At 36.0% G+C, this 27,420-nt stretch overlaps 1 protein-coding gene and 1 pseudogene across 12 annotated transcripts in view; one reads left to right on the forward strand and one right to left on the reverse strand.

Annotated features, from left to right (window-relative positions):
- The window catches only part of SLC4A10 (solute carrier family 4 member 10), a 307,876-nt gene that overhangs the window by 49,591 nt on the left and 230,865 nt on the right, over positions 1 to 27,420 (reverse strand). For all 11 annotated transcript variants that reach the window (XM_082691268.1, XM_082691263.1, XM_082691261.1 and 8 more), the window contains one exon: positions 333 to 438. In XM_082691268.1, the coding sequence (XP_082547394.1) occupies positions 333 to 438 (106 nt within the window). The remainder of the gene's footprint in view (positions 1 to 332; positions 439 to 27,420) is intronic.
- On the forward strand, positions 9,524 to 18,232 carry LOC309843448 (ribulose-phosphate 3-epimerase-like; annotated as a pseudogene). The gene is made up of 4 exons: positions 9,524 to 9,541; positions 13,622 to 14,108; positions 14,205 to 14,411; positions 17,994 to 18,232. The product of its transcript is annotated as a ribulose-phosphate 3-epimerase-like (transcript).

The following is a 27,420-nucleotide window of genomic DNA, read 5'->3' on the forward strand; positions in this document are numbered from 1 at the left end:
AGCATTACAGAGTGAAATAAAAGTGTTCTGGGTTCTTTACACTGAAGACCGACTTAGTTCTGCCATATGGTTTTATTTAGGTCAACACCAATTATTTAATGTGCTTTCAGTTAATCTTGTCATATTATGATTGTTTTTCGAGTAATTGAGGCCTACTAACTACTAGTAAAACTTAACAATGAAAGAAAACCCCAGTTTACTAATGAAAACCTAAAAATGAAATTAAAATTAAGACAAAACTACTACTTTTATAATAAACAGCCATTAAAAATATTATTGCCTTAGTAATAATTCATTCAAAATGTCAACAAAAGCCTGTATGTTTCACTTACCGATACAGTTAGGTTCTCCCAGATTATGTCAGAGGCAGAAATATTGGACTCCCTCCATTCCTTCAATGTATCATTGCTAGGATTATGTGGTTCTACACAGTTACACCTGAAAAAGCAAAACAGTGTCTTCTGTGAACTAAGTATCTTTTTGTCACTTTACTCAAAATCAATATGTGATGGGTTCTTCTTTCCCAGTCATAACTTTACCCTAAACTCCAAGACACAGTATTTCCAGAAAGCAGAACAGATATATTCTCAGGACATTAGACTACTCTATAGTATTTTCTCTAAGGAAAGAGGTCATTCCTCTTCTGTTCCAATGACAGAAAATGTCCCAATGACAGAAGAGTGTCCCAATGACACTCTTAAAAGTGTGGGTTAGAGCCCAGGGCTTTTGGGGCCTTTGAAACCAGGATGCCTTCTAGCTTTTACCATGACAATTTGCACCTAAATTATAAATTCTATGGAAAAAATGAAAAACATCCAAACCTATTATTATAATTTATTTATTTTTATTAATATTATACAACTATATCAATTAAAGTTGTAGTTACTTAATCTGTATTCTAAAGGTCATTTATAATTTTGCAAATCCTGGATATCTCAGGATATACTACTTTTTGTGATGAATGACAGTGTTATTAAAAAAATCAACACATAAAACTTTTTTGAGTACCTACCACATAGAAGGTAACATAATGAATGCTGGATGGGCATAAAAGCAGAGACAAAATGCAAGAGTTGGGCAGAGTGGTATTATTACATAACAGAAAGCAGTTTTTGCCCTCATGGTTCTTTATAACTTTATAAATAAGTCAGAAGAAGACATCAGCAAAGATGACCAAAAGATTAATGTTCTCAGATGTTAACCTCAATTTACAGTTTCCAAAAATTTATTCATAAACTATTTGTCCTTCAGAAAGCATTTTCTTACAGAAGCATTTTATAAAAATCATGGTCGGGCTCCCAGATTAACCCATATACAATGCATAACTTGAAAGTTAGGTGGACTGCTGTTTTAGTGGTATTCTTCAAACTGTAGGATCTAACTACCATTACTAACATTATTTCTATAGGAAAATACCATACAGTTTCTACTTGGTAAATCCCTCTGCTTAAGCAATAGTCTCTCTTGTGTCTTCTACCTCAGGAATTTGGTCAGCTCTTCCTTACACTATCCATTCATGCTTCAAAGAATATTGAGGTTCTATTACTGCAAGAAACTCTATGTTACTTGGGCAACACAAACAAGCATCCTTCCTTCTCTTACTAAGGAAGGCTAGAAGATTCTTTAGCTGGGCTCACTTGGGACTGTGCCTCTAGTAAGGAAAAGGGTTCAAGTGAGAAAGCTGGTGATAAGGGTTTTAAGAGATAGGATATGGAAGCATTAGCTACTATGGGCAGCTACAGTAACCTCCACAGTAGCAGAGAGAGAAGCCATAGAAAAAGGAAAACAGAGGAACTTGAGATACAGTAATAGACATACATTAATGCAATTTCCTTAAAACTATGGGTTCCTAAATCCCAAACTGACTATACATAAAGCTCTGCTCTTTCCTGGCTGCCTGGCCATGGGAAGATCATTCAATCACTCTAAATATTGGTTTCCAACTGCAGTAAAGGATTGTTCATTAGAATCCCAAAGAGGGTCTGGATTAAGACAAGGGCTCCTACTAAACAAAGAAGTGTAGTAAGAGATGAAGCTGAAAATGTGGAAACTAATTGAGAGTCTGACTATATACACTTGATCCCAGAAATCCTCCTTCTACTACTACATATAATTCATCCCTTCTCCAGAAAAGTTACATTTCCTTCAACAGAAAGAAGGCGAGAGTCCTCCAGAATCTCCAGTCAGGCTGATTAATAAGGTCTTCTGCTGTACAAAGCCAGTTCATAAAGACTAGGACAGTGGCTGTTATTTCAGATGTGTCAATCCCACCACAAACTAACGAGACACATGAAGAAACAGGGAAACATGGCCTAAACAAAAGAACAAAATAAATCTCCCAAAACTCATCTTAAAGAAGTGGAGGTATATGCATTACCTGACATAAAATTAAAATAACCATCATAAAGATACTCAAAGAGCTTAAAAAGACAATGCACAAATAAAACAAGAATATGAACAAAGAAATAGAAAATACTAAAAAGAACCAAACAGAAATTTTGGAGCTGAAAATACAATAACTAGATGGACAAATTCTCCAGAGCCGTTCAACATTAGGTTCACTCAAGAAGAAGAAAGAATCAGTGGACTCAGAGACAAGTCATTTGAAACTGTCCAGTCAGAAAAACAAAAAGAAAAAAGAATGAAAAAGAATGAAAAAAGCCTAAGAAATGAACTAAATACCATTAAACAGACCAATCTAGATATTATGGAAGTCCCAGAAAAAAAAAAAAAAAAAGAAAGAGAATAAGGAACAAAAAAGCACACTCAAAGAAAGGGAAAGGAAACTGACATTCAGATTTAAGAAGCCCATAGAGCTCTAACCATAGTGAATTCAAAGAACTCCACACTGAGACACATTTTAAGTAAACTCTCTAAAATCAAAGACAGAGAATTCAGAAAGCAGCAAGAGAAAAACAATTCACCATGTGTAAGAGAACCTCCATAAGAGTTTCAGTGGATTTTTCAGGAAGACTCTGCAGGCCAAAAGGGAGTAGGATGACCTACTCAAAAGTGCTGAAAGAAATAACTATTAACCAAGAATGCTATGTCTGGCAAAACTGTTATTCAAAAATAAGGAGAAATAAAACCTTTCTAGATCTGGGGAGCAACAACAGCAAAACACACACACACACAAACAAAACAAAACAAAACAAAACAAAACAAATAACTGAGGGACCACCACTAGACCTGCTTTGTAAGAAATGCTAAAAGAAATCCTTCAAGTTGAAACTAGCAGACCCTGAACAGCAAAATGAGAGTATAAAGCTTGCTAGTAAAGGTAAACATACAGACAAAAAAGAACACTGTAACTGAGGTGTGTAAAAAGTCACTTTTAATTCTGGTATAAAATTCTGGAATAAAACAATTAAAAATTATTATAAAATATGCTAATTGGTACACAATATAAAAAACATGATTTGTGACATCAGTAATATAAAGTGTGTAAAGGGGAGAAAGTAAAAGCAAAAAATATTTATGTGCAACTGAATTTGTTATCAGTTTGTTAATAGATTGTTATAACTATTAGATGCTTTACGTAAGCGCAATGGTGCCACAAAGAAAATACCTGTAGAACAAACATGAAAGAAAATTATGAAGGAATCAATGTCACTACAAATACCCCCCAAAAAAGCAAAGACAGACAGAAAAAGAGGAAAAGAGGGACAAAAACTCTGTGAGAAAGCAAATAATAAAATGGAGTAGTAAATCCTTCCCTATCAAGAACTACTTAAATGCAAACGGATTCAGCTCCCCAGGCAAAAGGCACAGAGTGGCTGAATAGGTAAAGAACAAGATCCAGCAAATGTGTCTAGAAGAAACTTTTCATTTAAGGATACACATGGGGTGAAAGTTAAAGATATTCAATGCAAATGGTAACCTAAAGACAGCAGGGAGCGGGGCATAATTATAACAGATAAAATAGACTTTAACTCAATTATTGTAAAAAGAGACAAAGAAGGATATTATATAATGATAAAAGGGTCAATCCACCAAAAATACATAACAATTAAAAATGTATATGGACCTAACAGAAGAGCACTAAAATATAGAAAGGAAATATTGACAGAATTAAAGGAAAAGATAAACAGTAATAATATTAGGAGATTTCAATACTTCACTTTATTTATTTATTTATAATTATATTTATTTTTTAATTAAAATTTTAATTTTAATTCCAGTATAGTTAACATAAAGTTTTATATTAGTTTCAGGTGTACAATATAGTGACCCAACAATTCTATACATTACTCATTGCTCACCATGATAAGTATACTCTTTAATTCCCATCACCTATTTCACCCATCCCCCATCCACCTTCCCTCTGATAAACCATCAGTGTATTCTCTATATTCAGAGACCATTTCTTGGTTTGTCTCTCTCGTTTTTTCTCCCTTTCCTCATTTGTTTTATTTCTTAAATTCTCAGTACTTCACTTTAAATAATGGATTGCATCCAGACAGTAAAGAAATAAGGAAACAGAGGACTTGAACAACAATATAGACCAAATTAATGTAACAGTATATACAGAACATTTCAGTCAACAGTAGCAGAAGACAGTTTTCTCAAACACATAAAGGATATTCTCAAGAACAGATCATATGTTAGGTCACAAAAACTAGTCCTAACAAATTTAAAAAGAATTAAATCATACTAAATATATTTTCCAAATATAATGAATGTAATGAAACCAGAGAAAAGTAAGAGAAGGAAAATTGGAAATTTCACAAATACATGGAAATGAAACAACACACCCTTGAACAACTAGTGTGTCAAGGATACCAAAAGCAAATTAGAAAACATCTTGAGACAAATGAAAATGAAAACACAATATAAGAAAGTTTATCAAGTGCAGAAAAGCAGTACTAAGAGGGAAGTTTATAGCAATAAATGCCTACATTAAAAATGAGGAAAAGTCTCAAATCAAAAACCTAATTTTAAACCACAAGGAACTAGAGAAAGAAGAATAAACTAAGCCTGAAGTTGGCAGAAGAAATAATAAAAATCAGAGCAGAAGTAAATGAAAGGGACTAGAAAAACAATAGAAAAGAGCAATGAAATGGAGTTTGTGTTTTGAAGGTCAATAAAATTGACAAACTTTAAGCTAGACTAAGAAAAAAACAGAGAAGACTCATAATTGGAAATGAAGGAGGAGGCATTGCAACTGATGCCACTGAAATTAAAAGTTATTAAGAGATTACTATGAGCAATTATACACCAACAAATTGGATAACCTAGAAGAAATGGACAAATTTTTAGAAAAGGCAATCTACCAAAACTGAGACATAAAGAAATAGAAATTCTGAACAGACCTATAACTAGCAAAGAGATTGAATCAATAATTTAAAAATTTCCAAAAAAGGAAAAACCCATGACTAGGTGAATTCTACCAAACATTTAGAGAAGAATTGATATTATTCCTTTTCAAACTCTTTCACAAAGCCAATGAGGAAGGAGCATTTCCAAATTCATTTTATGAGCCCAGCATTACCCTGATACCAATGCCAGAAAAATATATTATAAGGAAAGAAAACTGCAAGCTCATATCTCTGGTATATATTTACACAGAAATCCCCACCAAAATACTAGCAAATCAATTTCAATAGTGCATTAAAAGGTTCATACATCAAGACCAAGTGAAATTTATCCTTGGAATGCAAGGGTGGTTCAACATACAGATATCAACCAGTGTGATATACCACATTAATAGAACAAAAGATAAAAACCATATGATCATCTTATTAGATGCATAAAAAATATCTGATAAACTCAACACCTTTTCATAATAAGAGAACTTATCAAAGAATAGAAATTATCTCAAAATAAAAGCCATATATGACAAGCTCACAGCTAAAATCTTAGTCAATAGGGATAAACCAAAAGCTTTTTCTCTAAGATCAAGAACAAGACAAGGATGCTCATTCTTGCCATTTTAATTAAATATAGCATTTAAATCCTAGCTAGAATAGTTAGATAAGAAAGAGAAATAAAACTCATCCAAACTGGAAGAAAAAAGGAAAAGGAAAATTATTTCTGTTTGCATATGACTATAATCTTATATGTAGAAAACGCTAAAGATTCTACACATAAAAAACTGTTAGAATAAATGAATTAAGCAATATTGTAGGATAAAAAATCAACATATAAAACTCAGTTGAGTTTCTACAAACTAACAATGAACAATCCAAAAAGAAAATTAAGGAAAAAATTGTATTTACAATAGCACCAAAAGGATAAAATACTTGGAATAAATACAACCAAAGACATGAAGGACCTGCACATTTAAAACTACAAAGCACTGTTTAAAGAAGTTAAGGACATTAATGACAAGCTACACATATGTTCATGGATTGAAAGACTTAATGCTTTTCACATGCCCACATTACCTTAAGTGCACTATAAATGTAATGCAATTCCTATCAAAATCCAAATGGCATTTTTTAAAGAAATAGGAAAATATAATCCTAAAATTCATATGAATCCACAAAGGATTCTAAATAGTCAAAACAATGTTGATAGAAAAGAATAAAGTTGGAAGATTTATACTTCCTGATTTCAAAACATATTATGAAGCTGGAATAATCAAACAGTATGGTACTGGCATAAAAACAGAGTATAGACCAATAGAACTGAATAAAAAGCCCTGAAATAGACCCTCACTTTTGCAGTCAAATGATCTTCAACAGGATAACAATACTAAAAATGGGAAAAGGAAAGTCTCTTTAAAAATGGTGTTAGGAAAACTGGATATCCACATACAAAAGAATGAAATTGGACCTCTGTCTTATACTATATACAAAAACCAATTTGAAATGGATAAAGACTTAAAAGTAAGACCAGAAACTATAAAACTCCTAGAAGAAAACAGGAGAACAGCTTTATGACTTTGGGCTTAGCAATGATTTCTTGAGTATAAAACAAAAATCACAGGCAACAAAACCAAAAATTGGCAGTGGAACTGCATCAAACCAGAAAGATTCTACATATCAGAGGAAATAATCAACAGAATGAACAGGCAAACTAGGGAATAGGAGAAAATGTCTGCAAATCTATTTGATAAGTTGTTAATATCCAAAATATATAAGGAGTTCCTACAACTCCTTATATATAAATAAAATATATATACATAAAACAAGTAACTTGATTTTTTTAAAAAATGGGCAGGGGCACCTGGGTGGCTTAGTTAGTTGAGTATCTGATTCTTGATCTCAGTTCAGGTCTTGATATCAGTATGGTGAGTTCAAGCCCCATTTGGAGCCTACTTTAAAAAAAAAAAATGGGCAAAGAACTTGAATAGACTTTTTTTTCCAAAGAAGACCTACGATTGGTCAACAGCTATGTAAAAAAAAAAAAATACTAAACATCATTAATCATCAGGGAAATGCAAATCAAAACTACAATGAAGTATCGCCTCACACCTGTTAGGATGACCATGATAAAACAAACAAAACATCAGAAAAGAACAAGTGTTGGTGAGGATATGGACAAGTTGGAACCCTTCTGCCAATGTTGTTGTGAGGAATGTAAAATGGTGCAGCCATTACAGAAAACACTATGCAGTTTCTTCAAAAAATTAAAAATAGAACTACCCTGAGTATTTATCCAAACGAATCAAAGCCAGGATCATGAAGAGATATTTGCATTTCCATATTTATTGTAGAATTGTTCTCAATAGCCAAAAGGTGGAGACAATTTAAAAGTCCATCTACAGATGAAGAAAGAAAATGTGGAATGTACATTCAATAAAATATTATTCAGCCATTGAAAAAAGAAGAAAATCCTGTCGATATGCTATCAGATGGATAAACACTGAGGAAATTATGCTTAATGACTAAATAGAGTAGAACAAATACCTCATGATTCCTCTTATGAGATATCTAAAGTAGTGAAACTTATAGAAACAGAAAGTAGCTTAGTGGGATTTTAGGGATGGGGGAGGAGAAAATGGGGAGTTGTTCAATGGATACAGAGTTTTAATTATGCAATACGGAAAATTTCTAGGGATGCCTGGGTGACTCAATCAGTTAAGCATTTGTCTTCAACCCAGGTCATAATCCTGTGCTGGACTCCCTACTCAGTGGGGAGTCTGCTTATCTCTCTCCCTCTGCCTGCCACTACCCCTGCTTGTGCTCTCTCTCTCCCTCTCCCTCAAATAAATAAATAAAAATTCTATTAAAAAATTTCTAGGAATGCCTTGGTGACTGTTACTTAAGCATCTGCCTTTGGCTCAGGTCATGATAGCAGAGTTCTGGGATCGAGTCTCACATCAGGTTCCTTGCTCAGCAGGGAGCCTGCTTCTCACTCTGCCTGTTCTGCCTGCAGCAATCTCTGACAAAAAAAAAAAAAAAAAAAATCTTTAAAAAATTTTTTTCTAGAGATTTACTGTGCAACACCTCTGTACCATATACTTAAAATCTTAATAAGATTCAACAGGATAGAATTATTGAATTATTGGAAAGCTTGAATACATTTCAGCACAGAAGCAAGAGAAAAAGAAGGCAGTCAACAATTCCAGGAAAGATGAAAGGTTTTATAAGCAAAGCATATTCCTAAGAGGAAGAAACTAAAATATGGAATGATTTTGAGCAGCTTATGAAATGTTAAAAAGAAGAATTCATTTGACCATGATGTTAACAGCATTGCTGGTTTTTATCCTTCACTATATATCTGGGTTATTTTATTTGTGGTAGTCCTAAGGCTTAACACATACACCCAGCTATTGGGCTCCACTAATTGCTGGCTGATTGCTCTATTGTTTTTGACAATAACCTGAGGGCATACATTGCTCTGGTGATCTGATTCAATTAAATTTTAGCTCCTCTGCAGTTGAGGTTATTGTTTGAAATTTTTCTGACCCTGGAAGGGCTCTTTTAGCTGTCTAATTCCCTGGTTTTCTCTGGTACATAAGGCGGCCTATAGTTTAGCTTGTATCTCATATACAGCTACCTACTACCTCTTAATTGCTTTCCACCAAAACTTTCATTATTTTTGACAGTACATTTAAGCTGTGCTTCAAATAAAACCAGTCCTTTTTGAGAGAATGTTAGGGTCCTTCCTGGGCAAAATCTCTAAGGTTTGGCTCCAGAGCTAGGGACAGGGAAAATGATATGCTTTTTTCCGGAGAGATTTCCTTGCTTTAGGGGCAGGGACTGGGCAGTGGCAGCAATCAGGGTCTATGCCTGGAGGTGGTACTTGCCATTTGCAACAACATGGATGCACATAGAGAATACTAAGCTAAATAAAATAAGTTGGAGAAAAAAAATACCATGTATTTTCACTTATATGTGGGATCAAAAAAAGAAAACAAACAAGCAAACAAATAAATAAAAAGCAGAAACAGATCCATAAATATAGGCAACAAACTGATAGCTGTCAGAGGAGAACAGGTTGGGGGATGAGCAAAATAGGTGAAGGGGAGTGGGAGATACAGGCTTCCAGTTATGGAATGAATAAGTCCTGGCAATAAAAGGCACAGCATAGAAAATATAGTCAATGGTATTATAATAACGTTGTATGGTGACGTATGGTAGCTACACTTGTGGTGAGACAGCATAACATTCAGATGTTAAATCACTATGTTGCTTACCTGAATCCAATGTAACATTGTATGTCAACTATACATCAATTAAAAAAATAATAATTTGTGAAATGTACTATAAAGAATTTTAGCTTCTGAAGAAGGTAAATAAAAGCCATACCTTGGATCTGGGTGCTTAAAAAAAACTTTAAGAAAATGATGTTTGAGCTGAGATCTACTAAAAAATGAACAAAATTAAGTAAGAAATGGTATGGGTAGGGTGGTAGGGGTTGTGGACCAGAGAGAGCAAATAGCAGGTGGGAAGGCCTGAGTCAGGGAGCAGACACAAGCATAGAAAGCTTAGTGCAACTGAAGCATAAGGGGGAAGGGAGAAGAGATTGAAGCAAGACTATGGGATAAGTTAGGCCCAGACTGTGTAGCCTGAGTGCTGAGGACGCTCACAGGTACTCTAGATGTTAAAATGAGAACAATAAGAAGCTTTTGAAGGAGTTTTTGAAAGAATTCTTATTCCTCTATTGCTGTGGTTTTTGGTTAATGTTGGTTATGCCGTCCTCGTATAAAGCCCATATCATTAGTTGAAAAGATCAGATCTAGGCATATCTAGAACAGTAGCTCAGGCTCTCACAAAATGGCATTAAAGGAAAGTATGTGGTTCACTGATAAGTCTTGAGGAAGAGTCAGTCCATGGACATAGTAGAGAACTGTGGTAGAAAAGACCTTGCATTTAGCACCCACTAAAGGGACGTGTAGGGGCAGATCAGGTGATCCTACAGTTCTGGAGCCACCGCAGATATCTATGTTATCATGCATATAAGAGCTGCATGTTACTATAAGACATCATTTCTTAACCCCAAGAAAAAATTCTAAGACATCCGAAGACAAATTTTTTTTTTAATTTAATTTCTTTTCAGTTTGTTTATGCACCACACCCAGTGCTCCATGCAATACGCGCCCTCCATAATACCCACCACCAGGCTTCCCCAACCTCCCACCTTCTGCCCCTTCAAAACCATCAGATTGTTTTTCAGAGTCCATAGTCTCTCATGGTTCATCTCTCTCTCCAATTTCCCTCAGCTCCCTTCTCTTCTCCATCTCCCCATGTCCTCTGTGTTATTTCTTATGCTCCACAAATAAGTGAAATCATATGATAATTGACTCTCTCTGCTTGACTTCCAGTCCCGTCCATGTTGCTACAAAAGTTGGGTATTCATCCTTTCTGATGGAGGCATAATACTCCATAGTGTATATGGACCACATCTTCCTTATCCATTCGTCCATTGAAGGGCATCTTGGTTCTTTCCACAGTTTGGTGACCACGGCCATTGCTGTTTTGAACATTGGGGTACAGATGGCCCTTCTTTTCACTACCTCTGTATCTTTGGGGTAAATACCCAGATCAGAAGAATAAACATTGTTAAAATGTCTATACTGCCTAGAGCAATCTATACTTTTAATGCCATTCTGATCAAAATTCCACCAGTATTTTTCAAAGAGCTGGAGCAAATAATCCTAAAATTTGTATGGAATCAGAAGACACCCCGAATTGCTAAGGAAATGTTGAAAAACAAAAATAAAACTGGGGGGCATCATGTTACCTGATTTCAAGCTTTACTACAAAGCTGTGATCACCAAGACAGCATGGTACTGGCATAATAACAGACACATCGACCAGTGGAACAGAGCAGAGAGCCCAGATATGGACCCTCAGTTCTATGGGAAAATAATCTTCGACAAAACAGGAAAAAATATACAGTGGAAAAAAGTTTCTTCAACAAATGGTGCTGGGAAAACTGGACAGCTATATGTAGAAGAATGAAACTCGGCCATTCTCTTACACCGTACATAAAGATAAACTCAAAATGGATAAAAGACCTCAACATGAGACAGGAGTCCATCAGAATCCTAGAGAAGAACATAGGCAGTAACCTCTTCGATATCAGCCACAGCAACTTCTTTCAAGATATGTCTCCAAAGGCAAAGGAAACAAAAGCGAAAATAAACTTTTGAAACTTCATCAAGATCAAGAGCTTCTGCACAGCAAAGGAAACAGTCAACAAAACAAAGAGGCAACCCACGGAATGGGAGAAGATATCTGCAAATGACAGTACAGACAAAAGGTTGAAATCCACGATCTATAAAGAACTCCTCCAACTCAACACACACAAAATAGATAATCATATAAAAAAATGGGCAGAAGATATGAACAGACACATCTCCAATGAAGACATACAAATGGCTATCAGACACATGGAAAAATGTTCATCATCACTAGCCATCAGGGAGATTCAAATTAAAATCACATTGAGATACCACCTTACACAAGTTAGAATGGCCAAAATTAGCAAGACAGGAAACAACATGTGTTGGTGGGAATGCAAGTTGGTGCAACCACTTTGGAAAACAGTGTGGAGATTCCTCAAGAAATTAAAAATAAAGCTTCCCTATGACCCTGCTATTGCACTACTGGGTATTTACCCCAAAGATACAGATGTAGTAAAAGAAGGGCCATCTGCATCCCAATGTTTATAGCAGCAATGGCCACGGTTGCCAAACTGTGGAAAGAATCCAGGGACAAATTTTATTTTATTTTTTATTAAAGATTTTATTTTTATTTATTTGACAGAGAGAGAGAAAGAGAGCACAAGCAGGGGGAGTAGCAAAGGGAGAAGTAGAAGCAGACTCCCTGCCGAGCAGGGAGCCCCATGTGGGGCTTGATTCCAGGACCCTGAGACCATGACCTGAGCCCAAGGCAGATGTTTAACTGACTGAGCCACTCAAGTGCCTCCAGGGCCAAATTTTAACATGACTGACTGTTCCATATTTAATGGAGATACTCAGACACTGGTGTAGGGACTAAAAGTTTACAGTAGAGCTGCCGGTAGCATGTCTGAAATAAGATCACTACCTATTTTTTTAAAGTTAAGAACCTAAAGTATCAAAGGGGAGATGGGGGGAGGGAGGGTTAAATGGGTGATGGGTATTAAGGAGGACACTTGTCCTAATAAATGCTAGGTATTATATGTAAGTGATGAATCATTAAATCCTACACTTGAAAGTAATATTACACCATATGTTAACTAACTGGAATTTAAATAAAAATTTGAGGGAAAAGAAAGTAGAACCTAAAGTAGTCGCACTGACCGTGGATCCTCCAAATGCAAATTTAGAGATTACCCCTATGGTAGCCTTCAAAATATCCAGTTTTGTCTACAATGCCGTGTTCAGAATCTCTGGTTCCAACTTCACAATTGTACCAGGATTAGATGAAAAAGCAATAGTGGAAAAGCAAGGATTATAGGCCTTCAAATGTCTACTGTTTTGCTCATACATATATGAACCTGCCAAACTCTGTCTATAAATCAGTTTAGTGGTAAGGGGGAGTGTCTTCCCATGATGGGAAATCCCCCAAGTTGAACTTTCTGTTACTCTGCATTGGGGAAAAAAAAAAAAAAAAAAAAGCCCAACACCATAGGAATTTGATAGGAAAACATTTTCATACTCTGAACGTTTGTTAAATTTATTGATGATAAAAGGAAAACTATAATGCCAAATAGGAAAAAAATACCAAATTTCTTGGAGGAATAACATAATAAGAGAGAATTAACATTATAGTAGATGTATACATTTACGGGGAAAATATATATGTATGTGCGCACACAAACATATATTGAATTTCATCTGAAAGGAAGAATTTTATTTAAAAGGAAGTTTGGAACAAAAACATTTACTAGCCCTTTGATCCAGTTAAATTACTAATGAAAGGGCACATCAGTGGAGATCTGAGGTTATTCATTTGCATATGTTAGTGAAGTCACTGAACAAGCCAGCTCTTCTGGTATCTTACTTCACCTAAGTAAAAAAAACAAAGCAAATTGCTAGTTCTGACTCATGTGAATAATAGGCAAGTAAACTTAAGACATAACTGATTCTAAAATAAATTCTTCAAAGCTATCACTCATGGCTTTACTTTGGTTTACACTGAGAAAATTAATCATTTCAAAAGAAAAATTAGTCACTGCTTACAATTAAAGTACCAATATTTTTTAAAAAGGGCAAACTACAATGATGCCCTCATTTTCCTAGGGGACTTGTGGAATAACTTGGTGTTTGGGAACCAGTACCATAGTGTCCAGCTATAAGACTGACCCATCCATCCTCCACAAAATCCTGGCCAAATTGGGGTGCTGAGTGCCTCCCGGGATTGACCTCCAAGCCCAATTATCTGCATCTGGATGTAACAGATGGGCATTTTGTTCACATCACCTTTGGTGACCCTGTGGTTGACTTTCTAAAAGCAGCTAGGCCAGGATTCTTTCTTTGACATGCCGAGGATGGTGTCCAGAATGGAACACTGGGACAAAGCCAGTGGTTGCAGTAGCCAATTAACCTACCTTGAGGACACAAAGAACCCTGGTGCTTTGATTAAAGACACTTGGGAGAATGAGATGAAGGTTAGACTTGCCATCAAACTGGGAACTACAGTGGAATGTTTAGCACCATGGGCTAATCAGATAGATCCAATCTCTTATGCCAGTGAAACCTGAATTTGGAGAGCAGAAATGTATGGGAGGTACAATGTCAAGGATTCATCAATGGAGGACCCAGTGTCCATCTTTAGAAAGAGGTCAGTGCTGAAGTGGGTATGATACAATCCATGACTATCCAGACACAGGTGCTAACATGATGGTGTCTGGCAGTGCTATCATGAGGAGTGAACACCCCAGGTCTGTGATTGACCTGTTAAGATACATTGGCTCAGAAGTGGCTCAGAAACATTCTCTTCATCAGTGCAAACTCAAGGAGCCAGATGTTTCTGCTCATGAAATTTCCCTTTTACTGGAAAACAAGAATGGTGACCACCAAATCATATTGCGTGAGGCAGTACTGCTCTCCTGAGCAACTCTTTTTTATTTTATTTTATTTATTTCAGAGAGAGAGCGCGCACAAACAAGGAGGGTAGCGGGCAGAAGGAGAGGGAGAAGCAAACTTCCCACTAAGCCAGGAGCCTGGCACAGCACTCAATCCTAGGACCCTGGGATCATGACCTGAGCTGAAGGCAATTGCTCAGCCCACTGAGCCACCCAGATGCCCCTCCTGAGCAACTCTTTATTCTAATGTCTAAAACCTATTATGCAAAATGCTCTAGGGGGTTAGAAATTAGTGTGTATACCTATGTTTTTAGTGATGGACTTCAAAGATTACTGTGGTAAAATACACTGTTTTTACTAAGAGACTTGATTTTATTCTAAAGAATAAAAATATAGCTATATTAAGATTATAAACAGAAATGCAATGTATCTCTTCTATTGTCTAAAGAAGCTTTATTAGCTATTATGAAAAAATAATTTCATGCATTTTTTAAAAGAATTTTCTGTTGTTTACCATCTGTTTTCCAAAAGCAAAGGAAGTCATTATGTTTTTCCTGTTTCATGTCACTTGTGATTTGTGTATATGATTGATAATATGAGTAAAATGGAACTTATGAAAAATCTAAGTTTGGATCTGGCTAGGTAGTATACCATAGTCTTCTTACATCTAAAATATCTATTTTTCCCTTTTTACTCAATACTTAGTACATAAAAATGTACTGAAGCCCAGGGCTTTTCAGGTGGTCTCTAAAAAATAAGCATTGATTTTTATCAGGGTGATTTCTCAGCTTTGCTCAAGGGAGAGATTTTTCAGTATTTTTCTTCCCCTTGTCTTAATGGCACCTACCATTCTTAACGGCATTAAGTAATGTTGTTGCCTGAGTTCTAAGTAGAAAGAAAATTAAACCTCCATTTGAAAATATTGAGTTGGTCCCTTTTGACCTATTTGACTTAGAAAATCACACAACCTGTGACTTTCTATTAACTCATTATACATCCAATGTAATTATAACAATTGTGTGGGGTTGTGTTGAGACTTGGAAGAGGTACCATAATATATGCAAAGCTTCCAGTACCATTCCTAGAATTTAGCACTCAATATAAAATACCTGTCATTATATAAGCTTGCTATGTGGGTTATAAAGTACTTTGATAAAATATTTAGCCTACAGATCATGCCTATGACTAGAAGAGCAGGTATCTTTGTCCTCATTTAAAAGTGAGAAACTAAAGCTCAGCTGTAGGCTGGCACCAAGAAAAGGATCTAACAGAGCACAGGATTTCTGGTCTGTACTTCTTTTACAAATGGAGCCTTTGGGAGGTGGGGTAGGCAAAGGAAGCTTCTTTTATTTACCATTGTCTTATTTCCAGTCTAAGTTTACTCTGTAGCAGAGCAAGATGTCTGAGAATATTCTGGAACTATGGATACAGGCCCCAAGGATATCTGTTTTGCAATTCCACGAAAGACCAGGTAGGTTAGGGGATGACAAGGTAGAGCATTAATCCACAAACTAAAATATTTATAACTACACTCGAAGTTATATTAGAAAAACATATATGTACCAAAGATTTTATTCTTCTAAAAATTCTTGTTATGTAAGTATGGTAAGAAATTTTGTAAAAAAGACAGGTATCTTCAGTTTTTTTTTTCTCTGTATAAATTGTCAGAGTTTTTTTAAAAATGTAAAAATAAATCTTTAAATGATCAGGTCCGAGGCCTCCAAACCTGTGAGGAGAAGATCTTTTTTGTATTCCTGAAATCTTTTAGATCCCTTGGGATGGTTCTGAAAATAAACTGAAGGCAGTGAGGAGGGGGAGGAACAAACATGCTATCTGCCTTTGCCCTTCCCACCTCTCCCCTCCATCCGCTACTGGGATTCCGGGCTAACTAAGCATGTGGGAGTGTGGAGGCAAATGGCCTGGAGAGCTACTTGGAGATTGCCAGGTAAGACTTCAGGGTCCTCCTGATAGATGGTATCTAATCCATTAATCAGGGATCCCTAACTTAGGGCCTTGGGAACAACATATGCCTGGCTTTAGAGTAGCCTATGTTCCCTAAAGCCTCCTTCTTAGAATCATAAAAAAGTATTTAAACTGCTAAAGAGATTAATTATATTTGCCTAGGTAATATATATGCTGTGATTCAGATTTCATCTGAACATACAGAAGACTGCCTCAAATCCTTACAGAACTGTATCACAAATTTCAAATAATAACATAAATGACTATTGCACAGTAGTGCTGCCAAAAAGAAAATGGTTAGTATTCATTAGGAGCAGTAGTCTCTTTCTTGTTAGAGTAAATTAGTATATATTGTCTGAATCTGTTATATAATGTTGATGAAGTGTTAGAATATAAGTGAGGTTCAGTGGGGTGAGGTCCGGAGTTGATGATCAAGAAAGAATTCTTGAGACATCTTTGGTGCAAAATGGTGGTTTATTAAAGTGTGGGGACAGGACCCGTGGGCAGAAAAAGCTGCTGTCCGGGTTGTGAAGAGTGGTCCATTATATGCTTGCAAGTTGGGAGGAGGTCAGGGATGGCATAAGTCTCTTAAGGAATTTTGGAAGCAAGGTTTCCAGGACCTTGAGGGGCTAGCTATTGTTGGGAAAAAGGTTAATCATTAATGGTAATAAAATCTTTGAGACCCTTTAGATGTATATCAGTGGGTCATATGCTTGGGAATGATTGTCAGCACGTATCTTGGAGGGTTTAGAGATAAAGTTTCCAAAGGAATTGTGAAAGTAGACTTCAGGATCCTGGTACATGGTACAGGTTAGGGGTGGGTCAGGCTAGGATTGTCCTTTGCCCTTAGCCAAGTGTTAAGGTGGAGGTAGTTGAGTCCCTAGAGCAATGTCAATCTGCTTTTTTAAGGGCTTGTCTGTGGGTAAGGAAATTAAATAATTTTTTGTCTGCCTCCGTTTCCCACATCAATGTAGCCAACATTCTACTTTTTAGGTAGCTAATAATCAGAATTCTCTAAGTTGGTCATTTTGTTAATTTACCGCACAAGAACAAAAAGGGCCCCAAACCCTAGTTTAATAGGAAGCAATCTGAATATTCTGAAAATTTAGTGAAAGTAAATTTATATATGACAAAAGGAAATGAAAATGTGAACTAAAGGATACATGGTAAGTTTCTTGCAGAAGTAGTGTAACAAGGGAGAAAGGTAACACTACAACAGGTGAATGAATGCATCTATGTTTAAAGTGTATGTATACACACATGTGTGATGCTGTCTCTAGCTACTGTGTATTATGCATATGGATATGACATACATACAGCTACCATTGCATGACAGGAGGCACTTTGTTTCATAGTACCATTGCTTGATTTCTACATTTTATAGGTGGAGGAAACTGAGTGGTAACTTGTTTGTTCAAGGCCATACTGATTAGGTTTGAATCCAGGTCTGCTTGACCCTGAAACTTCTGTTCTTTTTTGCTACATTATGCTTCCTCCAGCTGTAGCTTTGTGCCCTTTCTATCAGAACAGCTAGAAGAGTGAGAAGACTCCAGAAGAAATTTAGTAATTTACATGACACTCTATGATCCTCTCAGTTTCCCCTTTTCAGATACTCCTCCTTTAAGATATTCCCTTCCCCCACAATACCCTGCAGGCCTGCCTTCATACCCCCACAGCTCTACTACCACCACCTCCTTTGGCCCGACTGTCCAGATTCCTGCTTCTCATGGCGTCGTCTAAACCCGGCTGCTGGGCTGGTATCACATCTCCATTTACTTTACCTGCTGTGGGCACCATTCCCTCAGAAGGTCTCTGTTTTCCAAAGCGATTGTATTGTGTTAGTGAGGGCAATAGTGTACTGTAATGTGTTACTCAGTACCTGGGAGGGTATTTACATGTCAACAGTGAAATGACTACATCTTTAGAAAGTACTAAAATTTGTTGTCAAAGTCATAAGCAATTTGGTGTAAAAAATATCAAGCTCATGGGAGAGACTTTTTCTTTGGAGAGTCAGGTCTCTAAGTGGACCTTAGCCATGTTTGCCTCCTTGTCAGGCCTATGTCTAGTTAATAATATTGCTCATCCACGAATCAATTCTAAAAATAAATGATATATTTATCAACCTAAACGACTTAGGTTATATATCACAGATATCGGCTATTGCCAATAGAATCATTGTTTTTTCCTGAGTCTGCGCCTCTTATGTTTGAAATCTCAGCAGTTAGTTCTCAGAGTCTGTATGCCTGCACAGGAAGTTTAAAAAAGGTATCTGTAGCAACTCTTGGTAGCTCAAAGAAGGCTCTGAATATTTAGATTTTATGTTCTTAAATGTCAAAAGCAGATATTCTAAATAACTAAATCAAGATAAAATAAGAAAAACCCGGCTTTTCTGTTCTTCACCTACACCAGTGAACTCAGTCCAAATAACTAATCCAAAACTACCAAAGGAAAGGAAGAAGAAAGAAAACTAGAGACAGCAACATGAAGAGATGGAATACGAGTTTGGAATAAGTTCTGTTGTTAATTTTGTCCGAAATAATTTTTAGCAACTCTGGCCAAAGATGGAAGTATTTATGAAAATAAAAAATTCTTTAGGTGAATAAGATAGCCTGGTGCCTAGGACATTGGACGTCAGACTCTCCAGCCAAAAATCCTGTATCATTCAAATCCAAGCCCTTTGTGGAGCAACCTTGGACAAGGTACTTAACCTCTCTATATTTCTGTTTTCTTAAAGTGGGAACAATGAGAGCAATCAACCACATGAGGGTATTACAAGGGTAAAATGAGTTAATATAGATAAAAGCACCTAGAACTGAGTCTGGCATAAATAAATACTAATCAGGTGTTACTGACAACATCACTGCTGTTTTTGTTACACAATTGTCGCTACCACAGCTCAGAGCCTGGGAAACTCAACAATTCAAAGACCAAAAAAAAGGGCAGTACCTGCACTTTTTTACATTTTTTAATGAGGCCAGTATAAAATGCCAATAATTTTGACTTGTGATGTGGGATTTTTGGCTTAAGATACAGTCCACCAAACACATCTTCTACTTACTTTCCCCAAAGAAAAGCATGTGCTCCAAGCTGTCTTATTTATATAAATGGCTACAGAGTGATTAGATAAACATTATAATTAAATGCCCCCTTCCAGAAATCTTTGCTTTTGTTTCAAGGCTAATGGAGGTGATCAGTCCTCCTTACATGAGAAGAGCCTGTGGCTGTCTTGTGGAAAACATAATTTGGTAGAACTCCCTTCAACATTATTACTAATTTTAGTTTCTGGGTTGCAGATGCTCTCCTTTTGTCTTTGTAGTTATTATTAGTACCTTCCTGTGTGTACTGAACAATAATGGTTTGTGATTCATTTTTTTGAAGTTTCCTTATTGACTAAATTAGCCCCCAGAATGCTGTATATCCAGTTAGGTTTTGATATAAGGCATAAAATCAGAGAACTATGATCTATCTGTAGAAGTCAAATACATTTTTATGCCTATTCTTTTTCCAAAAGTATTTTAGGTTACCAAAATGATAAAATCACACTACAGAATATTTATAGAATAAAAAATTAAAAAGAAATCTCTTAACAGTATTTCCACCAGTTACTGTAATATTTTTGGCATATTTCTGTTAGTAGTTCTTACATATATTTTCAACATATATGTAAGCATACAATGTCTTTAATCTTTTCTTTTCTTTCTTGAGGTGGTGGGGGAGGAGAAGAGTGAGTGAGAGAAAATTCCAAGCAGGCTCCATGCTCAGCACAGAGTCCCACACAGGGCTTGATCTCAGGACTCCAAGATCATGACCTGAGCTGAAATCAAGAGTCAGACACATAACTGAAGGAACCACCCAGGTGGCCCTTTAATCTTTTCTATACAGCACCGTAATGAAAACATTTTCCATGCGGCTACGTTATTCTTCACAACTATAATTGTTAACGGATGCGACAAGGTTTGCCTACTCACTTCCTATTATTAAACATTTAATTTGTTTCTATTAAGATGACTATTTAAATAACACAATGGGAAGTCTTTTATGAATATATTTTTTTCCATATTTTGGAATTTATTCTTAGAAGAGATTGTCTAAGTACTTACAACTCTCTCTCTAGGAAATTATCTAAACTTATAGCTATATTATGAAGAAAAAAACTTTTCAAAAGTATGCAAAATAACTCTATAAAACACTATGACTGCTAACTAATACCAAAAACAATACTCTCTCCGTTAAATTCTTATACTGGTTATCATCTGAATTTCATTTCCATTCAAATAGCCATATCCTCTCCTTGGCCTCTAAATACATAACTTTGGAAGTATTTCTCACTCTCATGACATTCTGCCTCTTTATATGTTGGCACTTGTGTCAACTATAATTAAGCACTTATTTGAGTAATGTTTAATGTCTAACTTTGTCAATAGATAATATGCTATGGAAGAGCAGAGACCACAAGTATTTGGTCACCTTTACACCCAAATGTCAAGCACACAGCAGGCAATCTTATTTATTCATTCATTGATATATAATGGTTTAAAATTTTGTGCAGAATATTTTGCTAACTGCTATGGGGAAATAAATAGAAATACATGACAGTCTTTGCCTTTAAGGAGTTGTAATAATAATAATAATCCTTTACTATTATTTTTATTTTAATATGCTATAGGAGAAAGTTCATGGACTTTAAAACCTGATGGATTAGGGGCGCCTGGGTGGCTCAGTCATTAAGTGTCTGCCTTCAGCTTAGGCATGATCCCAGGATCCTGGGATGGAACCTTGAATCTGGCTCCCTGCTCAGCAGGAAGCCAGCTTCTTCCTCTCCCACTCCCCCTGCTTGTGTTCCCTCTCTCACTGTGTCTCTCTCTATCAAATAAATGAATAAAATATTGGGAAAAAAAAAGATGGATTTGAGTTTGACTTTCATTTATCATCCATTGGCTATATGATATTGGACAAATTAGTTAACTTGTTGGAACCTCACATTGTTAATTATCTGCAAAGCAGGGGTAATACTTGTTTCACAAATTATTGTGAGGTTAAATAAAGTCATGGATGTAAAATTTTGTTACAGCTCTTATAAATTAGAGAGTAATCCATGATTTTTTGTTGAATGAATGAATAAAGCCTTGTCAATTTTAGATTTTCTTCCTTTGTTCCCCCTGGTTTATTCACTTTCTTCCCATTATCATTGTCTGATCAACAGTAAAGACAAACATTTCTCACCTAGGCTAGTGATTCTTGCTCCCATTTCTATGATCACCTTCTAATCTATTATCACATAATTCTTCCCAGAGCTTTGTCATTATCCCCAACTTTTTACCAGAAAAAACTTACTACAATTTTTAAGGATCCTTAACAGTTGGTCCCAGGAGTCCATTCTATCTCAGTGCCCTCACCTCTAATTATGACCTGCTCATACAGAAGATACAGATATAATAAAGAGAGAGAAAAACATGGATAAGCTGTATAAAATAAACTCAGATGACAGGTACAACAGAGACAGCATGACAACTTAGGGTTTATTTCTTCTACAAATATTTTCCAACTCCCCAGGGTAATTTCTTACTTCTTCCTCCAGGCTATTATGCATATATCTAACACAAATACTACACTATGCTGCAATTATTTGAGTAGGCATTGTCTCTAGCTCCCTCCTCACTTATTAATTCGACAAATATTCAAATGTGCAGCACAATGTACAAAGTGCCCCTCTTGGCTCTTCCTAATAATCACCGAGCTCCTTGACAGTGAAAACCATATCATAGTCATTTTCATACTCTCAATGCAAATACAATACAGAGATCACCAATGGATACTGATGGAATAAGCCAATGAGTGAGTAAGAAAATGCATGAACAAAATGGAAAATCTATTTATTATACTTGAAACATTTTGCTCTATTCTACCCTTGAGTTTTGTAGGCTGTTATTTTCTTGAAATGGGAAATAAATTTGGTTATTATAGGGAACTGATTTGATGAGTACCACCTGGCTCATCTTTTATTCTTGCCATAAGATGAATTTCCCATCATAAGACTTATTCTTAGAAAGAAATTATAAAATAATGCATGCACACGATGCCAATTGAACACTTTAAAATATGCAGAGAAAACAAGCCTTTTTTCCTCACGATCCTATCTTCCACTTGCCCCAAATATTATAGGTTTTGTAAGTACGCTTCCAGATCTATTTCCTGTGTATTTCAAATATACTTCCTATGCATTTTTGAGAGTTAAGACATTGTCTCTAGAAGGCTGCTCTCAGGGGCTTACCTAAGGCCCTAAAATAGGATATTGGTGCAGATTCCTATCCCAATCTTTTAAGCCAAGTTATTACCAAGCTTCTTAAAAATAACAAGGTGATGTAGGGTTTCAATGGGATGCAGCAAAACTCATCTCTATCCAAGATTTCTCTCCCTCCTTGTCACATGCCTATTTATGGCTAATCAAAATAAGTACTTTAAAAAAAAAATAAGTACTTTTATGTTCTAACAAGCTTTAAAATTAGAATCCATTTTACCTCTACTATTATTTTTTATCTCTCTGTTTTCAGATTTTTTTATTTCCTATTACAAATTAGAAACTGGCCGAAGATAATATAAAAGACCTAAATACAATAAAAATTTATCTAAACTCTTTTATATTCTAAATGCTAATCATAAAAATTCCTTTGGCAAATGAGTGGCTTATAATGTAGTATGGTGTCAAAAGTGTTCAACTAGACATTAGATGTCTTGGGTTTTATTTTTATTTTATAAAGATTTTATTTGTTTCCTTGTTTGTTTACTTGAGAGAGAGAGGGCGATAGAGAGAGCACACGAGTGAGGGCAGGGGAGCAGAGAGGCAGAAGGACAGGGAGAAACAGACTTCCTACTGAGCAGGGAGCCCAACATGAGGCTCAGCTTGATCCCAGAACCCTGGGATCATGATCTGAGCCAAAGGTAGATGCTTAACTGACTGAACTACCCGGGGCTCAAGATATCTTGGACTGTAGACCCAGTTCTTCCACTTGGATAAGTCATAAACCCTCTGAGTCTTGGGGTTTTTTTGTGTTTTGCTTGTTTCAGGGTTTTTTGTTGTTGTTGTTATTGTTATTGTTTTTGTTTTTAGCCCTAAATAGAGGTAATATTCATTCAACACTTTTTCATTTATGCAACAAATATTCATTGAGTATCTATTTTGTGCCAGGAGCTGATTCAAGACACTGGAAAAGCCATAGTCAAAACAGACTAAATTCCCTCCCTTCATTAACTGTTCACTCTAAAAGGGGAAGAGACAATAAATTAGACTGACTAATAAAGGTATCACTATACATATGCACAAAACTACATGCTGGTGAGGAGGCAGATTGGTGGGAACTCTCATACATTGCTGGTAAGGATACAAAATGGTGCAACCACATTGGCAGAGTCTTACAAAGTTACACTTTTTAACACAGCAATCCTGTTTCTAGGTATTTATCTAAGAGAAAATGAAAACATAGCCCAAATAAAGACCTGCAGATGAAGAAATATAACCCCAGAGCAGAAAGAACCCAAAAGACAATCAGTACATTTATACAGTGGAATACTATCCAGTAATAAACAGTAATAAACTGATGCAGACAATAATATGAGTAAATCTCAATAGCATTATAATAAGTGGGGAAGGGGGGAAGCAGGTACAAAAGGTTCAATACTCTATAATTCAATTTATGTGAAATTCTAGAAAATGTAAAACTTCAGAGACAGAAATCATATCAGTAATTTTCAGGGATTGTGGTTTGGGGTGAGAGATTGACTTCGAAAGGGCATAAAGAAACATTCTGGGAAATGTCCTATGATGTTTCAATTGTGCTGTCATTCATTTGTCAAGACTCATTTGAGGATATACTTAAAGGGGTATATTTTATTGTGTGTAAAAATAATGCCTCGATAACTCTTACTTTTAAAAAGATATGTAAATTATGTAATATTTTAGATAGAGGCAAGAGAGAGAGAAGGGAGTTGACATTTTAGTTAGAAAGTCCTTGAGTAGATAATATTGAAGGAAGTAAAGGAACAAACTAAATAGATATCTGGAGAAGGACATTCAGGCAAAAAGAACTGCAAATGTGAAAACTGAGAAGCAGAAACGTGCCAAGTGTGTTTACAGAAGAGCAAGCAGATCAGTGTGGCTATAGAGCAGGGGGTTGAGGAAGCAGGAGATACGAGAGGAGAACAGATCACACAACACTTGACGATAAAGGGAAGCTACCAGTGGGCTTTGAGAAGCAGAGTGACATGAGGGGACTTGAAGTTTAAGAGAAAATTCCAGATGGTTCATACAGAACAGTCTATGAAAAAACAAGTATAAAATCAGGAACACCAGTTGAAAGACAAACTAATAATTTAGACAAGGGATTATGGGGTGGAGAGGGTGGCAAAAAGGATTTAAATTCTACATAAAGCCATTTGATTTACTGAGAAATCTAGGTGTGTGACAAAGAGAATTAAGAAAAAACCCATAGTTTTTTAGTCTGAACTGCTGAAAGGATGGGATTGCCATCATTAGAAGGAGAGACTTGAGAGAATTTGCACTTACAACTGCAAACAGAGATAGGACTAACCTATAAGCATCTACCCAGTATATGAGTTTACTAGGGCTGCCATACCAAAATACCACAGACTGTGTGGCTTAAACACCAGAAAGTTACTCTCTCACAGTTCTGGAGACAGAAAGTCCATGATCAAAGCGCCAGCAGGGTTGATTTCCTCTGAGGTCTCTCTCTCTTGACTTGCAGATGGCTGCCCTCTTGCTATGTCTTCCCATGATTTTTTCACCATGTGTGTGCCTCCCAGTGTCTCTGTGTGTCCAAATATTTTCTTCTTATAAGCACACAGTCAGATTTTATTAGGACCCACCCCTATAACCTCACTTAACCTAAATCGCCTCTTTAAAAGCCCTGTCTTCAAATGTAGCCACATTTGGAGCTCCTGGGGATTTGGGCTTCTACATACAAACTTTGAGAGAACATAATTCAGCTTGTTTATCCTCTAAAAACTAGGTATTATAATTTAAAAAATTCTACTGTGGGTGCTTCATTCTTTTAGGTATCAAATTTTTTTTTTAAATGGAAGAAATAAATTAGGCTCCAGCTAATTATCTTTAAAGCATGTTCTAATTGACCAAGAAGACACCAGGTACATATGTAATGAAGAGATGAGCAACACAGAGGAGTTGAGTGGAAGTAGTAGAACTGGCCTGGACACACAATGAGAACTCATATACACGACATATTTCCTAACACTTCACATATTTAAACAGTCCTGAGGAGACATTGTTTATAAAAATAGCTTTTGGGGGGGTATATAAAAACTGAGAACTATAATTATAGAATTTTTTAAAAAGATTATTTATTTATTTATTTATTTGACAGACAAGATCAGAAGCAGGCAGAGAGGCAGGCAGAGAGGGGAGTGGGGGAAGCAGGCTCCCCGCTGAGCAGAAAGCCCAACACGGGGCTCGCTCCCAGGACCCTGAGATCATGACCTAAGCCGAAGGCAGAGGCTTAACCCACTGAGCCACCCAGGTGCCCCACTATAGAATGTTTTTGCAAAGTAAATTCTTCCTTTCCAGAGTCATGTTGAAATTTTCCTGTTTGTTAAAAAATAAAAATAAAGTGTATAAGCTGAACTTTTAATGTTATCAAGAATTTCAAGTATAAAAAATACCCTACACTAACTGAATCTGGTTGGTTTTATAAAATATCTAGTAGGAACAGTATTCAGAGCAATTAACGTATTAATTTCAATAGTTAAAGGGAAGTGTTTCCTCCTCCAAAACAAGTTATTAACAATGTCTCTAAGCATTTTATTCAGTGTGACTAATACTATAAAGTATGTAGCAGTGGCACTTAAAATATTCAGCAAACTGGAGATGAATGAATAAATAATGGAGCAGCATTTTACTTGAACAAGAATAACTTCCTCAAAATTTCCCAATAGGAATGGCAGACACCTCGAGTAAAATTATCAAGTCATATACAAAGTGCCAACACTGGCATTATACTCATCTCATAAAGAATTCATGGCAATGTGCCCAGCAGGTGAAATACTCCATAAGCAGGTATCTGGTCCTGTTTAAGTCTGTCATCAGGTACCAAAAATGGCTGGACACTGAATCGGTTAGGATTTAAGCCTCAAGTGCCATCTCTAGCAGTTGAGGGTCATGATTCACTTGCTAGATTCCAATATAATAGATCTTCATTTCTTTAATTTTTTAAATAGACTTTATTTTTTAAAGTAGTTTTAGCTTCACAGGGATATTAAGCAGAAGATACAGACATTTCCCATATACCCCCTGCCTGGATGCATGTATCACTTCCCCCATTATCAACATTCTCCGGCAGAGTGGAACATTTGTTGTAACCCATTAACCACATTAACACATCATTATCATTCCAAGTCTATTGTTCAGGATTCACTCTTGGTGTTGGACATTCTATGGGACTGAACACGTTTATAATGTCATGTATCCACCATTACAGTAGCATACAGAGTAGTTTCACTGCCCTAAAAATCCTGTTTTATTAATGTTGAGTTTTAGATGTTCTTTGGATGCTTTAGATAACAGTTCTTTGTTAGATATGTCTTTTGCAAATGTATTCTCCCAGTCTGTGGCTTGTCTTTTCCTTCTTTTAAAATTATCTTTCAAAGAGTAGAAAATTTTAATTTTAATGAGGCCCAGCTTTAATTCTTTCTTCATATATCATACCTTTGATGTTGTATCTCAAAAGTACTAACTAAACCCAAGGTCATCTAGAGTTTCTCTTATGTTATTTTCTAGGATTGTTATAGTTTTGCATTTTACATTCAGGAATATGATTCACTTTCAGTCAATTTTTATGAAGGGCATAATGTCTGTGTCAAGATGCATTTTTTTGCATGTGGATGTCCAGTTGTTCAGCACCATTTGTTAAAAAGACTATCTTTGCTCCATTTGCTTCTTTGTCAAAGTTAGTTGACTGTATTTCTGGGCTCCTATTCTGTTCCATTGATCTGTTTGTCCATTATTTTGCCAATACCTCACTGTCT

The sequence above is a fragment of the Mustela nivalis genome (assembly GCF_964662115.1).
Source record: "Mustela nivalis genome assembly, chromosome: 11".
NCBI classification, from domain to species: domain Eukaryota; kingdom Metazoa; phylum Chordata; class Mammalia; order Carnivora; family Mustelidae; genus Mustela; species Mustela nivalis.